Genomic DNA, 15,162 nt, shown 5'->3' on the forward strand with positions numbered 1-15,162 from the left:
TTTAATCTTATTTAATAATTTTTAACTTAGTTAACCAATTATTTCTATTGTTTTGTGAAATTCTAATAAGCTTTTGATATATGAGGGTACAAAGTCGGAGAGCTCAATAGGTTCTTTATGGAAGGACCAAATTAAAAAGGCAGTAAAAGACTATTTCATTAAAAAATGTATCTTCTTCAACAATTTTCAAGCAATCATTCTAAAACTTTCTCTGTTTAATTTTAAATAAATAATTAACTTTTTGTCGGGAGGGTTTTTTTTTTTGAATAAAAAAAAAAGTTTGTTGGTAATAGAGTTTTTAAATTTTATTTTTTTTGAAATTATTACTATAGGATTTTTTTCATTAATGCAAGGAGCTTTTCCTAAAAATAAGAGATTAACTGACCAAAAAATGAATGAGAAGGTATATTTTTAGTATATTTTTAAAACTCAATAATAATTTTTTCAGAATTCATAATAAACAACTCCGAAAAATATAAAATTAGTCAATACTTTAACTATCACTACTTTTATTAATTCATTGAACAAATTTTCTTAACGAAATACATACTTTATTCTTATAAAAATTATGATTTAAAATATATATATATTTATATATACTTTTTTTATACATTCGTAGAATTATAAAAAATCTACTTAATAAACTTTAAAATCAAAAGAAAAAATAGCAAACTTTATTTGCGACAAAAGAAATTGAAAAGTCTTTCCTACAAGTTGTTCATAAGTTTTTAAAGGTAAAACTAAGGAAGTTTTTTAACGAATACTTAAAAACTGTAAGAGAAATAAACTAATGATACATTATTGGAAATTAATAAACTTTTTAACACTTATTTCGTTTTTCAAAATAAAGTTTCTTACTTTTCTTTCGGTATTAACAAGTCTGTCCTGAAGTTTAATTATTTGTTTATTTCCTTCATTGATATTCTTATTTTCATTGTTAAGTAAATGCTGGTGTCTGTCGAGCAATTCCATATAGTCGTTCTTTATACTCTGTTTAATTGTACACTTAATTTCTGAACTGTTTTTATTCGAAGAAAAACTCAGCACTGAATAACTTAACTAACTTACTATACACTTAATAAGAACCAAATTTATATTTTAAAATACCTGTTCAAAAATATAGGTTTAATCGTTTGCTAACAAAAGATCCTAGTGAAGTAACTTCACTGGAATATAAATAAAAACAAATTGTACAGTAATCTTCCTTTATTGTACCAACATATGTTTCTGTGTGTTAATGAATCAACACACTTCAACTGGGTTGTTAATGGAAAGAAAAACTGAACAACAACCCATGATATTTTTTGTAAAAATAATTAATCGTTTTATGACCTTAAACTAAACTTTAAACCGTTAAACAACCTTTTTTTTTAATTCAAAGTTTTAATCTAAAGCAACCTAATAAATGCTTTAAATGTTTCTTTATGTTTAACAATACTTAAACACTTCTATAAAAATTTTGTTCAATACACCAGGATTACCTAAGGATTTTTGTAAATTTTTTCAGGTTTTTTGAATTCCTTCCAGGCTTTTAAAAGTACCTTTGTTTGTCAACTTTTAGTATAAATTTAAAATTATATTAAAAAAAACGTTCTAAATTGTAAAGAAATATTGAAAAGATATTGTAAAGCTTTATTAAATGTGTTTTATAATAAATCAAATTTAAATTTTACAAAGAAAAATATTATATATGTTAGATTTTTCCAGGACTTTTGTTCAAAATTCAAGGTTTTTTTTTCATAATTGTTCAAGTTTCAGGTTTTTCTAGGATTGTATTTTTTTGGCAATCCTGATACACTAAAGTTTTTAACAAGCTTTTAGAGAAGATGAGTCAAAGCAAAATATTCTCAATTAACGTTCCATATATCTTGAAGTATAAAAAAATTATAAAATTTTGTAAAAATTCCTATAAATGTTACTTTAAGCTTCTAGAATATTTTTCATTAATTTTAATAAAATTTTCCTCACGTTATAATCTCTTAAAAGCTTGACTTCATCAATCTTCTTTGGTGAGCTAGAAGACGAAAGCTGTTCTCTAATAAAAAAAGTAATATACAAAATTAATAGGAAGAAATTATATATGTATAACTTATTAGTTCTAGAAGAGTTATGGTTATAAATCTAAACTAAATTTTCCAAGACTCAAAATATATGTAGCAGTAAACTGTTGAAAACAGACTTCCAATAGTTTTATTAAAAATCTAGTTGATTAAATAATCCATCATACTAACGAAAACAAAGTTAACATTTATGAACTTATTCTCAGAAAAAATTATTGATATTTCTTTTGACATAAAAATGATAGCAAATGACTACGTATTAAACTTTTACTTCCTTTGTAGTGAGAAACATAAATTTTTCAATACATTTAGTATTGCATAACTACAAATATACTTATAAACTAACAAATCTAAACGTGAAATACTTAAACTAACTCAATTTGAATAGTTTCAGTTTTACGAGCAGTTAGAGAATTTTCAATTGACTTCATTTTTGAGTCGCTTGGATAGTTAACCTTAGTACTCAAATCTTGCCGACCAAGTGTATCTAAGTCGTACTCACCCATTAATTCTTTATTTAAGGATTTTAACTTTCCCATTTCTACTTTCGTTAGTTCCAATTTCTGCTCCATTAACTGCAGAAAAAGGCAAATTTTAAACCGAACATTAAATTACATTTCGATTCTTTTACTTTTTTATTATAAAAAACATTGTTACAAAAGTCATTGGTAACTGGCATTATATATACTATATTTTTTAATCCATGAGCAAAACTCAAAAAAGTTTGTGGTAGTTATACTTATTAATTTTAAAATCATATACATATGTGTACAATACTTACTTTGTTAACACTTATTTTTATCAGATATTAAATAATCTAAAACTTAAAATCACTAGTTTAATGTTAGCTCTTTAGTTATAGCTTTAAAATTAGTTATTAATTTTAACCTTTTAAATCATAATTATAACTAAAAGAAGTTTTTTATGATTGTCATAAAATAATAAATATTTAAAAAAAGACTTTGATTTTAAGAAGTCACGAGTATATTTATTATACTAATTTATATAAATCATTACTTATTTTATAAATTACACGCCTGCATTTGGTTTTTCTTTTGATGCAACTCCATTATAAGTTTTTTATTTGAAGACTTAATATTAACAATTTCTTTTTCTAGCTCTGAGTTCATTTCTTCAGAATTTTCTAGCTTGTTTATTTCAATTTTTGCTTGACTTAATTCCTTATTTAGCTACAATTGCAAAATTTTAAATTTATTAAATTGAAAATAATTTCTTAAAATAATATATTTTCGAAAAAATCATATACTTAAACAATCAAAGAAAATTTTAAAAATATTTTTATTTTTTTTTGGTATGTTTTAAACTTAAATTAAAACTGTATTCTTTAAAAAAACAGTTTTCTTCATTTATCTTTAACTATTACTTAGCTTTTATGCTATAACGAATAATTAAAAAAAAAAAATGATAAAAAAAATTTGAAGGTTTGTTTTTAAATCTTTTTACATTTTGAAAGAAATTTTATATTTGAATTAAACTTTATTTTTAATCTTTTGATTTAAATTTTATTTAAGTTCTAGTTAAACTTATGAAAACTAATAATATATTTTATAAACTCTATAAGTATGTTTTAATAAACGAAATATCTCTTTTCAAAGGGTATTTTTAGAATTGAGCCAGTTTTTTAATGGTTATAAATATAACTACAATATAACCATAAATATAACTACAATCAACTCACTTTAAAAATCCTTAACTAAAAGAGAGCAGAAAGGCAATCAATATTAGTTTATTTATTATTGATCAGATAGATTCAATTTTTTTTCAACTAATCTTTACAACTTTTTGCTAAAAATATTTATTCAAAGATTTTATAACACACGATGAGTTTAGCTTTAAAACCGTAAGTTTCAAATATCAACAAAGATTTAGTTTAATAAAATGCTTTATCAAAATATTGCTTAATATGGTTAATTTAAAACTAAAACTCAGTAAAAATTATTTTACTTATAAATTATGGTAGATGTTAAAACTAACGTCATTGTAACTATTTTCTAGTTCAAAATACTCGTTCTCTTTCTTATATAGTAAACTTTTGTTTTTATTTAAATTTGTTCTAACTCTTTCTATTTCTGTTTCTAACTCCATTTGAGTTATCTAGCACAAGTATTTTAGTAATAAAAAACATTTTATAACTAAGTTTTAATATTACTTTTATATTAATTAAAACTTGAATAAATTTTACTATATTATTACTCAAAAATAATGGTAATGTAATGAGCAATTAAAAAAAGTATTTTAAAAAATTAATCAACTAATAAATTACGATCTTGTTTATACATTCATCAACTAAGTAAAGTTTAGTTATACAGATTTATGTCACTGAAATTTTCAAGTAAAAACAAACTTGTAATTTTTCGTGGTATTTTAGTTTATTTGTAAGATTACTTATCCTTTTATCTTTATGTTTGTTTTGTTCTTCTAATTCTATAAATGATTGCAACTGTTCCTTTAGAGCTTCATTCTATTTCAAAAATTTTTGATTAAAAATAATAATTTTCAACTAACCAGTTATTAAACTATACATACAAATTTGATTGGTAACAAAAAACTTTGCAACTACCTGTCGTCTATACCTAGCTAATTGGTGTTCATTTGTGCTCTTATTATCTTCTAGTGTTTCTAATTGAGTGTTCAGTTGCTTCAGATTTTTGGTTTGTTCTTTTAACTGACTGCACATAAACAAAAAAAACTAAAAATCAAGAAAAAAAAGACTTTCATTCATACAAAAAAAAATATTTTTAATTTTTTTAAGTCCCTATAAAAACTTTTTGACTAAAAATTTCAATGGTGTAAGTCTTTATATCTTTGGCACATTACAATTATTTTTGATTAAAATCTTAATTAGAGCTGAAATTTATTTTCAGTAACATTATATTGTTTGTATTATTTTACAAACTAACTTTTTTAAAGTAAATGATTTGATAGAACTTTAAATTATTTATTCAATAACGTACAAATTTTAATCCTCAAAAGTTTACTACTATACAAAATTTCTTCCAATCGGGAGATCGTCAATTATGATATTTCTCATAAATAAAATAATAATAAAAGAGATATCTAGGCTTACCCTAATTTTCAGAATATATGGTGGGTTAACTGAAACAATATCAAAAAACTAAAAAACAACATCAAAAAACTTAAACATTAGTTTAAAAAACACTTCATCAACTATAAAAAGCACTATTTTCAATAACATAACATAAGTCTTTTCAGTTTAATTTAAACAATACGAAAATCAAACTCAATAGTTTATAATTTTATACTAAACAAAATTTATCTGCCTATTGTCAGGGTCTTTTTACAAAGTGACTATGTTCTAATTTAGAGTAAACTCTTACCTAGTATAAGATTTAAAAGTTGCTACATACTTTTAGTTTAAACATAGTAATGGTTTATATTTTTTTATATTTAGTAAATTGTTTTTTTTTCAATTCTTTGATGTAGTTTAATTTTCATATTATCACCTTATAAAAATCACCGCATATAATTCGTAAACTTAAGTAAAACTTTAAAATGCTTCTTTATGTTTATTTTATTTTTCAGAAGTAATTTAACTGACGATTTCCCGATAGAGCAAAACTTTGTATTGTAGTAAACTTTTAATCATATAACTTTTTTCTCCTTGGTGAAAAGCTTAAGCTGAGAACTTCAAAAGTATGAATTAACACTAGCAGGATTCAAACACTTCGAAATTTATTTAATAGTGTTGTTTATAAAAAATCAAATTAAAACGAAGCTTGCTAAAAACTTTGCAGAGATAGTTTTTTAAATAGTCATTAAGCTAATTAATTTAAGTATTATAATTATCAAGCGGATTAAATATAGCAGATAACTCAAAAAGTTTGAAGTATTCTTATACTTTTATAACTTATTTGTAATAACTTATTGTTTTTTATTACTAACCGGTTTTCAATTGTTAAATCTGTGTTTTTTTGCTCAATATCTTCAACATTTTGACAAACAACTTCAAGGTGTTTTATATTTTTTATAAGTTCTATGTTTTCTTTCTCCAACTTTTTGTTTTCCTTTAAAATAAATAAACTAATGCTATACAACTCGCTAGACGCTAACAAAAAAGAAACAATTGAAAATATTTTGGTTTAAGTATTACAACTCTAATATATATTGACTAGCCATGATTGATTAACACTTAAAGAATACTTATTTCATAAAAATTAAAACATCTACCAAAAAAATCAAAAATATTACTTAGTTTTTATTAAAAAATCAGATAATTAGTTTAAGAACACTATACTAACCTTGTGTATTTTATCAGCAGTAGATATTTTTATTTTTGATTCATTGTGTAAATTTGTAACTTGTTTTAGTTCTGAATTCATTTTTCGTAACTTGTTATTTAAGTCCTTATTTAACTCCAAGAACACCTTCATAATATTTTTATAATAATAAAGGTTTGTTAAATTAAACCTAAAAAAGTGATACTGTACTATGAGACAAGTAAAACATGTGAAGCACCACACAAACCTTATTTTGCTTTTGCAAGTTTTTCATATTTTCACCACCCTCAAACTTGTTACACATAAAAATTTTTAGTTGCTTGTCTACTTCGTTCTTTTCTTCTTCAAGTTCCTCAATTTTTCGAGCGTTATTGGATTTGTTAACCTGTTAAAAAATTTCCTATACCTACAAGTACATTTTAGATACAGAAAAAACTTACTTGAATTGCAGATTGCAGTTGAATGGTCTCCGCTTGTAAATTTTTAACAAGCTCTTCTTGCTTCACAGCTTGCATTTTTTGCTAAAATAATTTGTATCAATATATTTTTTATTAACAATTAAATTTATTTGAGTTTATTTAAGTACGAGAGATAAAAACAACACTATAAGAGATCGAAGCAGACGAAAAAATGAGAATCAAAATGATTTCTACTTTATTTATTTAATTTGTTTCATCACTGTGTTTATATTTGTTTTTTATGCTGTGTATTCCGTACATATTTAATATTTCAAGCACAACACGCATAACCAATTTTGGCTGTTGCAGGCCAAATATCATTATAATTATTTAAGTGAAAATTACTTGACCGTTATTTTAACAAGCACATTAATAAAACATTATTTTTAATAAAAAATATTTTTCATAAATAACTAAATAAGAAAGTTTTTTAAAATTTATTAAAAAATACATTAAGTAAAATCCTTTAAAGCAAATTTTACATACTTGACCGTTAAGGCCATAGGGGGGGGGTAAACCATGTTTTTTACAAGTTGATCTTATTTTATAGAGTTTTTTTTTTAAGCTTTAAGACGCTTTTTATTGTTTTAAAAAATTCAAATTATTTTTTGAGATATGACCAGTCACAGTCGGGCCGCATAATAGGTTCCCTATGGAGAGGGAAAACTAAAACAGCAAAAAAAGACTATTTCATTTAAAATCTATCTCCTCCTACATTTTTCAAGCAATCTTCTACAAACTTTTACAGTCTTATCTTTATATAATAACAAAAAAACTTTACTTTGGAATTAAAAAAAATTTTGTAAAAATATGTTTTTTTTGAAAAAAAAAACACTTTTCTTTTTAATTTTTGTGATAAAATTTTTATTTTTTTAAATTACTAAAATTTTAAAGTAAGTTTTTTCCTTTGTTGTAAGGAACGTATCCTGAAAATTTGAAGAAGATTGCTTGAAAAATGAAGGAGGAGATAGATTTTTAGTAACTTTTAAAATTTCCGAGAAAATTGACCCTGAAAAATTTGCGGTCCATAATTTGCGGAAAATTTTTACAAAAAATTAAATATCTCAAAAGTTAAATGATATTTTTGAATTCTATAAAAACTGGCTTACAGTTTGTACTTTAAGCTTTCATATAAAAGCCAAGGTTAATTTTAGTAAAAAAAAAAAAAATGTTGGACCCCCCTATGGCCTTAAATTATTGCCTATGTTTTCTGAGAATATATTACTAAATTGTTATATCGTTGATTAATCAAAAAATTAAGAAATAAAAGAAATAAACAAGAATCCAAGAAGTATTGATTTGGTGTGGCTCAGAGGAAAAAAGAAATTTGCCAGGGCCACTGCCTGAACAGAATGCTTCGTTAGGAAATCCAGTTTTTGTTTACCATACTGTTAAAGATGCTTCTATAAGTCTTTTGTGAGCTCTTTGTATTTTCCAGTAAGAAGTTTTGTCAGTCAAGTTTTGCCTTTTCTGTTTACTACCTCAAAGTAAAACTTTAAACCTCAGCTTTTTAGGATAGACAAATCTTCAACTATTTGTCTTGATCGTACGAAAACTGCTGTGTAGAATATATCTGGCGGCAAGTTGTACGTTTTCAGGGGTGTTTGGCGATAGAGTCAGTTATTTTATTTCTTAATATGATGCTGTGACCTGAAATCACTCAAGCGAGGTATCCTCTGAAGGTCTAGGTTGAATAACGTTTCTAAAAAACAACATTAGGATTGGGAGTACGCGAGACTCCTCATTTACTGAGCTCACTCTGTAAAAAGATTGGTTACGGCAGTTATATATTAGTTCCCATTAATAGTCACATGTTCGCTTTGGGGTGGAGAGAAACTTTAAAGAAATTTATGATACAGAAATTCTTGTTATTTTTGCATTAGCCATTTCCAAGCTTGTATAAATTATAAAAAAATAATTTATGTATGTTAAGGGAATAGGGGTGTCTATCTTGTTTTATACAAGCTGATCTTATTTTTTATAGTTTTATTTTAGCTATCAGAAATGTTTGCCAGCTTGAAAAAATTCAAAGTAACTTTTGTGATATAAGTGAGTGTGCTAAACAGGTTTCTAAAAGAAGGCGCAAACTAAGAACGCGGAAAAAGACTGTTTCACTAAAAATCTATCTTCTTTTTCATTTTTTAATCAATAATCTTCAAACTTTCACAGAATGTCCATTTTTAATACTTAAATCGATTTAATGGCAGGAATTCATTTAATTTTGAAAAATAAAAGTTTTTTTTGAAAAAAAACACCTTTTTTTTTGGTTTTTTTAATATAAATTTTTAATTATTGACATTTCTAAAATCGCAACATTCAAAGTCTTTTAAACTATAAAAAGAACTTTTCCTAAAAATTTGAGCTGTCTAGCTCAAATAATAAAGAAGAAGATAGACTTTTAGTTAATTTTTAATATTTTCTTGAAATTGACTATGAACAAATGGCGTTCCAAACATTTGTATAAGAATTTTTTTTAAAACATCTACATGTTAAAAACTAACAACGAATTTTATTTTCTATAAACACTCACTTATAGTTTATACTTTTAGCTTTAAAATAAGAACAAATTTTAAATTAAGTAAAAAAATAGTTTGACCCATATGCCCTTAATGTTTTCAGTAATTTTTTAAGACATTACAATTTTCGCTAAATGCATTTATGTAAACTGTAAAAAAAATTACCTAAAACACCAATCAAAACTACCACAACTTTATATAAATAAAAAGTGCTGTTATTTAAGAAATGTAACTTTATTAAAGGTAATAAGATTTTTAATACTTTATACAAAAAAAAAGTAATTGTCTTCTACTCTATAACTTATACTCAATTCAAACTATTGTAAAGAAGTTACATAACTTTTAAAAACTATAATTTTATTTTAAAAGTTTATTTAACCGAATGCACGACTATTCAAAATCTTTATTCGAAAGAAATGTAAATTTAATTAAAAACATCACGACTAATTTATTTTTTTCTCACGTAAAATTTTGAAAAGTCAACTAAAATTAAAGCTGTTTGGAGTTAATAAAAATTTGAAACATATTTTTTACCAAACAAATTTGACACAAATAGTAAAATACAAACATTTCTTTGTTGCTTCTTATAATAAAGTACTAGCGAATATAAATACAAAATACAACAAACTTTGGTTGAGTTTTCTTGATTTTTTTTCAATTTTTTTGCCAACCTTTCATTTTCTTTTTCAAGTTCTACCATGTTTGCCTAGAAATTTATTTTTAATGAATATGTAAAAAATAATAATTTAAGTTTATGTTTGTTAAAACATTTCTTCTTAAAAAGATTTAACAGTATAAAATATACTTACTATATATTTTTTGACTTTTTCGATTAACAATGGTCGTTTAAAATACTGTGTTTTATCAATTATATATTTTTTTTACTTTACATTAATAACACCTGCGTATTTGCAGTTATATTATTGTTTGCAGTTATTATTTTCAAAAAAGATCAACTAATTAAACAAAATTAAAATTAAGCATTAAAACATTTATTTTTGTTTTGAAGATAGACAAAAAATTGTAAAACAAGAATTGAGGACAGAAGAAGCACTTGTTGTATTAACTACTTTTGAAGCCATGGTAACTGAATTATTTCGGCTCAAATGCTATTATGACGTCAGTAAAAGAAGAGCTAATTTTTAGTAGCTTTTTAATTAGATACTGTGACATCAAAATTAACCTAAAAGTTAAGTTAAAGGAAAATACAACAAATTATACAATAAAATATGACGATATAACTTGAATTTACAAACCTATTTATGAATGTAATTCTAAACTCATTAAAAATGATTTAGTTCCTTTAAAACTACGCTATAATTAAACTTATAATGTATGTAGTTTTAAAACTCCAGCATACTTCAAATAAAACAATTAATGAAAATAATTATAAAAAATCGAAAAAACTTGTTTTTCAACATCGAAAGTTTACAATTATTATCAAATTATTATTTTATTCAGATAAGCCTTAAATAGTTTTAGTTGATTATTCGAGTGTTCAATTTTTCTATTTGAATTTCAACTATAAAATTAGGTAAAAACTACTTTTTCGATTTTCTTAAAAAAGAACATTTTGATTAAATAATTTTTGAAATAAAAGTTTTTAAACCACAAAACCAATTTACTATGTCGTGGACTAATTTTAGATGAACATTTGTAATATAAAAAATTGTCCAGTTTTCAAAATAAAATCAGTACCTCCGACTATCATAATATTATAAACTTTAAATTTAAGCAAAACTTTGTTTTTCCATTAGGTTTTATGATCCTACGCAATAATATAAATAAAAGCTTGAGAAACAATAAAACATATGAGACAAAAACATTTTTTTATACTCGATATATTCAAACATCGATAAGGTTACGCACCTTGAACACAAGCAAAGATGTGTACCTTACAGATTTGAGACAATCATTACCCTTTAGCAGTGAAAAAAAGTTAATACCTAATTATTTTATTACAAACATGGTCTTCACTAGTTTATTTTAGAGTTACTAGAATTTTTACAATAATAATTGGGTTAAGTTTGCAGTAATAATATAAAGATCAAGTGTTTATTTTAATTCATTTGTTTAACATAACATTATAAAACTTTTGATCCCACTTATTTTTAAGATGTAATGCATAAATTATCGATGTTCATACTGTTTTATTAAATTTTGAACTTAACACAATAAAGTATTTCAATTACTTGTGTCACTTCATTAGTTTTAAGTGATTGAAGGTAAGCTTTGTTTACTTCAGTTAATCTTCTATTTTCACCTTCTAATTTTAATATTTGTGCATGCAAATTTTCCGTTGATTCTTCTTGAATCGATGGTCTACTTGCTAATATATGAAAAACAAATATGAAGCTTTTTTATAAGAAAACATATTTTATATTTACATCAACAGCTGAAAATATAAAAACAAATCAACTAGTTTAATTACTATATTAAACTTTTTCAATTACAAAGGTTTTCCATATTTTTTTGTTAACTTTAAAATAAAACTAATTGATTTAAACTAATACAATATACTTAAAATTAAAATAATTAGTTAGAATTGCACTTTTTAACAAATTTGAAAAAAAAAACGAATTCGAAGTCAGTTTGATTTTAAAATTTTAAACAAGTTAACATAAATTTATTTTGTAAGTTAAATAGTGTTAATAAAAAACAACTCTTTACAATGATTAACAGATTTACAGTTACATAAATAACATAAGTAACCAACAAAAAGTTGTACAAACTAAATAAAAAATGGAAAAAAATATATAATACTGTTGTGCATATAAGATAAATACATCTAAAAAAGCATTATATGGATAAAAACGTTATGTCTAGATATAATCATAACAACACATTTTTTAAAGCTATATATTACTTATGCACAATAAGGTTACTTAAAAATACCAAATGGTTATAATATTTAGTAATTTTGTATTAGATATACTAAGTTCAGTATAGCCTTATGATCTTTTGATCAAAAGGACAGGTTTGCCACATTTTAAAATAAATTTTCAAGCTAAATAAACTACAATTTAGCCGAAGTTTAAGGTTAAGCTTAAAAATTATAAATGATAAACTACTTACGTACCTTTTACTATGATGTGAAAAATTAGTAGGTAGTTGAACACCAGTTTAAAAAAAAAACAATTAAATCTGAATATTACAACTGAATAGTATCAATAATATGAGTCACAGTTACATTAAAAATGGAACAGGACAAGCTTAATTTTTTCAAAAGACTTAAGCCAGTAGTTCAAAAACTAAGCGGCGATATTGCCCACTTTAAAAGAAACCATTAATTTAATAGTTGAAGTTAGGTTTATTTTAAGTAATATCACCCCTTTAACAAACTCTGGTTAAACTAACTAGAGTTAGCTTGAGCTTTTTTAAATAATATTTTAAGTTGGCTTGATTTTTTTAACTGGTCAGATTTAGTCTAATAGGTTGATTTTTGAAAATCACCCTAAAAACATGTTTCTAAAATCTATTTTACAAATGATTACTTTGTCAGAAATCAGAATTAAAATTAATTTGTCAGAAATTTATTATAAACACTTATTCTATTTAAACACGTTTTCATGCATACAGTCGGACTTGTTATTTCAAAAAAATAACGCTAACAAAATTAAGCTAAAGTTAAAAAAAAATGTCTAATATAAAATTTTATTTTTACAACTACTAGCCTCTAAATTTAATTTACTGTATAAAAATTATTTAATTGAGATATATTAAAAAGATTTTTGGATTAAAAAAAAAAAAATCTTTTAATTATTTATTTAATTTTAAACGATTGTCTATTGTACTATCAGTATTTCAAAAAACTTAATACAGGGAGATTACTAATATTATAAAAATTTCCAGGTTAATTTTCTTTTTTCCAGGTGTTTTAAATCCTATAAGTTTTTTTTTCCTTTTTGGTATAAAATTAAACTTAAGGTAGAAATAGCCTTTTAATCTTACAAAATTACTGAAAAAAAACTTGTTTATTATTGTTTATTATGTTGAAAAAAAACTGTAATGCTATTCTAAATGAGTTTTATTATAAACTTCAACTCTTAATAAAACAAAAATATATATAAAAGTGATTTATTTTTTATATAAATTTCATAGTTAATAACATAAAAAATTTTGAAACTCTAGGTTTTTTGATGAAACTTCTTCAAATATCCAAGATTTTTTCAAAAAAAAACAAATTCTAGATAAAAACTGCCAGGTGACACGGCCACTTTGTTAATAAACTAATATTTTATACAAAAAACAGGCATAGTTATAAAATATTTTTATCAAAATATAACAATTATATACTTTTATTGCAAAAATTCAATTCTATAAAACAGCTTTTGTTATTTATGTTGTACAATATATTAAAAATTTGTATTAAAATAGTACCGAGAATAAGATTTTAAAAGCAAAAAAACACCAATATAAAATATGAACACAACAAACTCTCTATGATTACATACACTTACACAAACCATATAGAGAAAATGGAGAACAAGTTATTGGGAAATCACATACATTTTCTACGGTTAACTGTTCTGTAGCCATTATTTAAAAATTATTTAAGGTATACTATCAATACCTAAAAAAATTGATGAACTACAAACAAAAAAAATTACATTTCTGAAATTGTGTGTACTAAATTGAAACCTACTAACAAAAACACAGTATATTTCTTAACTAAAACTTTTATCATTAATTATTTCAAAATTGAGTGCTTATTTTTTTAATACTTTACTTGTGAATTAAAAGTATAACAAACTTAATAACAAATTTAAAAGTTAAATACAGAACTGAGTTACATGTCAGGTATTTTTAGAACGTAATTTTAATCTACAATTATTTTATTGAAACTTTAACACTAATCAAAAACATGATGATAGTTTGCAAACAATACTTTTAACACCTAAGTTACTAATTTAAATTTATATTACTGCATATCTACCACTGTTGTTGAGAGCTCTTTCCAACTGTACAGCTAAATTACCACTTTCATTCAAACTTTGGGTTTTGTCTAACTGTAACTGAGAAATTATTTCTGTCAATTCTTCTATTTTGTTTTTGTCAATTTCTTCTTCCTATAAAAATAATACCTTTTTAGCAACTTTTACAGCTGTTTCATAAACCGAAAATAAAAATAATTTAAGTATCATGACCGTAATAAAACAAATGCTGCAAACTAACTTTTTTTGTATTATTTAACTCTTGTCGTAACTCAGCAATTTTAATGTCTTTTTCACCAACACTTTTCAATTGAGACGTGGTTAGTTGGAGATCTTCTTCAACTAAAGACTTCTGTTCTCTTAAAACTCTGAAATAGATTTTAAGAACTAATATAGAAAATAATAAACAATAAAAATATTTTTATTATCAATTTGAATGTAAAAAAAATAACCATTAGTGTTTTAGTAAATAAACTAAATATTGTGTACTTTTTACTTTAAAGATGACAATCAAAGTTCTCAACTTAAATATAAGGAGAATGATCAATTATAAATTTTATTAACAATACAATGTTTCACTCGCTTGAAACTAGTCAAACGAGATCATCAATTTTTACAGATTTTATTCAACTGATGATCTCGTTTGACTAGTTTCAAGCGAGTGAAACATTGTATTGTTAATAAAATTTAAAATTTATAATAAACTATATATTATACGTTTGGTTGTTTTGAATAAACAATAAGAGGTCTTTACTTATACTTTCGCATAAAAAAAAAAAAAAAATTCTGAAAATTTATCACGTAAACAATGTTTTGCATACAAATATAATTTATGAATACAATAAATTTTGTATTTATCTCTAGATTTTATCATTAATTTAATTAATTTGTTGAATAAAACATAAAGAAAGAAAGTTATTTATGATAAAATCTAA

At 23.4% G+C, this 15,162-nt stretch overlaps 1 protein-coding gene across 2 annotated transcripts in view; it reads right to left on the minus strand.

Moving 5' to 3' along the window:
• The window catches only part of LOC145837767 (uncharacterized), a 33,613-nt gene that overhangs the window by 7,396 nt on the left and 11,055 nt on the right, over positions 1 to 15,162 (minus strand). The window contains exons 10-25 of one of the 2 annotated variants that reach the window (XM_082945209.1): positions 14,469 to 14,595; positions 14,230 to 14,362; positions 13,754 to 13,822; positions 11,486 to 11,622; positions 9,922 to 9,999; positions 6,760 to 6,840; positions 6,567 to 6,704; positions 6,341 to 6,466; positions 5,985 to 6,106; positions 4,642 to 4,750; positions 4,426 to 4,542; positions 4,056 to 4,175; positions 3,098 to 3,250; positions 2,436 to 2,635; positions 1,969 to 2,035; positions 859 to 990 (exon numbers count right to left, since the gene is read on the minus strand). In XM_082945209.1, coding sequence (XP_082801335.1) covers positions 859 to 990; positions 1,969 to 2,035; positions 2,436 to 2,635; positions 3,098 to 3,250; positions 4,056 to 4,175; positions 4,426 to 4,542; positions 4,642 to 4,750; positions 5,985 to 6,106; positions 6,341 to 6,466; positions 6,567 to 6,704; positions 6,760 to 6,840; positions 9,922 to 9,999; positions 11,486 to 11,622; positions 13,754 to 13,822; positions 14,230 to 14,362; positions 14,469 to 14,595 — 1,909 coding nt within the window. The remainder of the gene's footprint in view (positions 1 to 858; positions 991 to 1,968; positions 2,036 to 2,435; positions 2,636 to 3,097; positions 3,251 to 4,055; positions 4,176 to 4,425; positions 4,543 to 4,641; positions 4,751 to 5,984; positions 6,107 to 6,340; positions 6,467 to 6,566; positions 6,705 to 6,759; positions 6,841 to 9,921; positions 10,000 to 11,485; positions 11,623 to 13,753; positions 13,823 to 14,229; positions 14,363 to 14,468; positions 14,596 to 15,162) is intronic. The other variant, XM_082945210.1, reaches the window with a different exon arrangement.

This window comes from Thalia democratica, chromosome 6 (assembly GCF_965202585.1).
Source record: "Thalia democratica chromosome 6, ktThaDemo2.hap1.1, whole genome shotgun sequence".
Lineage (NCBI taxonomy): Eukaryota > Metazoa > Chordata > Thaliacea > Salpida > Salpidae > Thalia > Thalia democratica.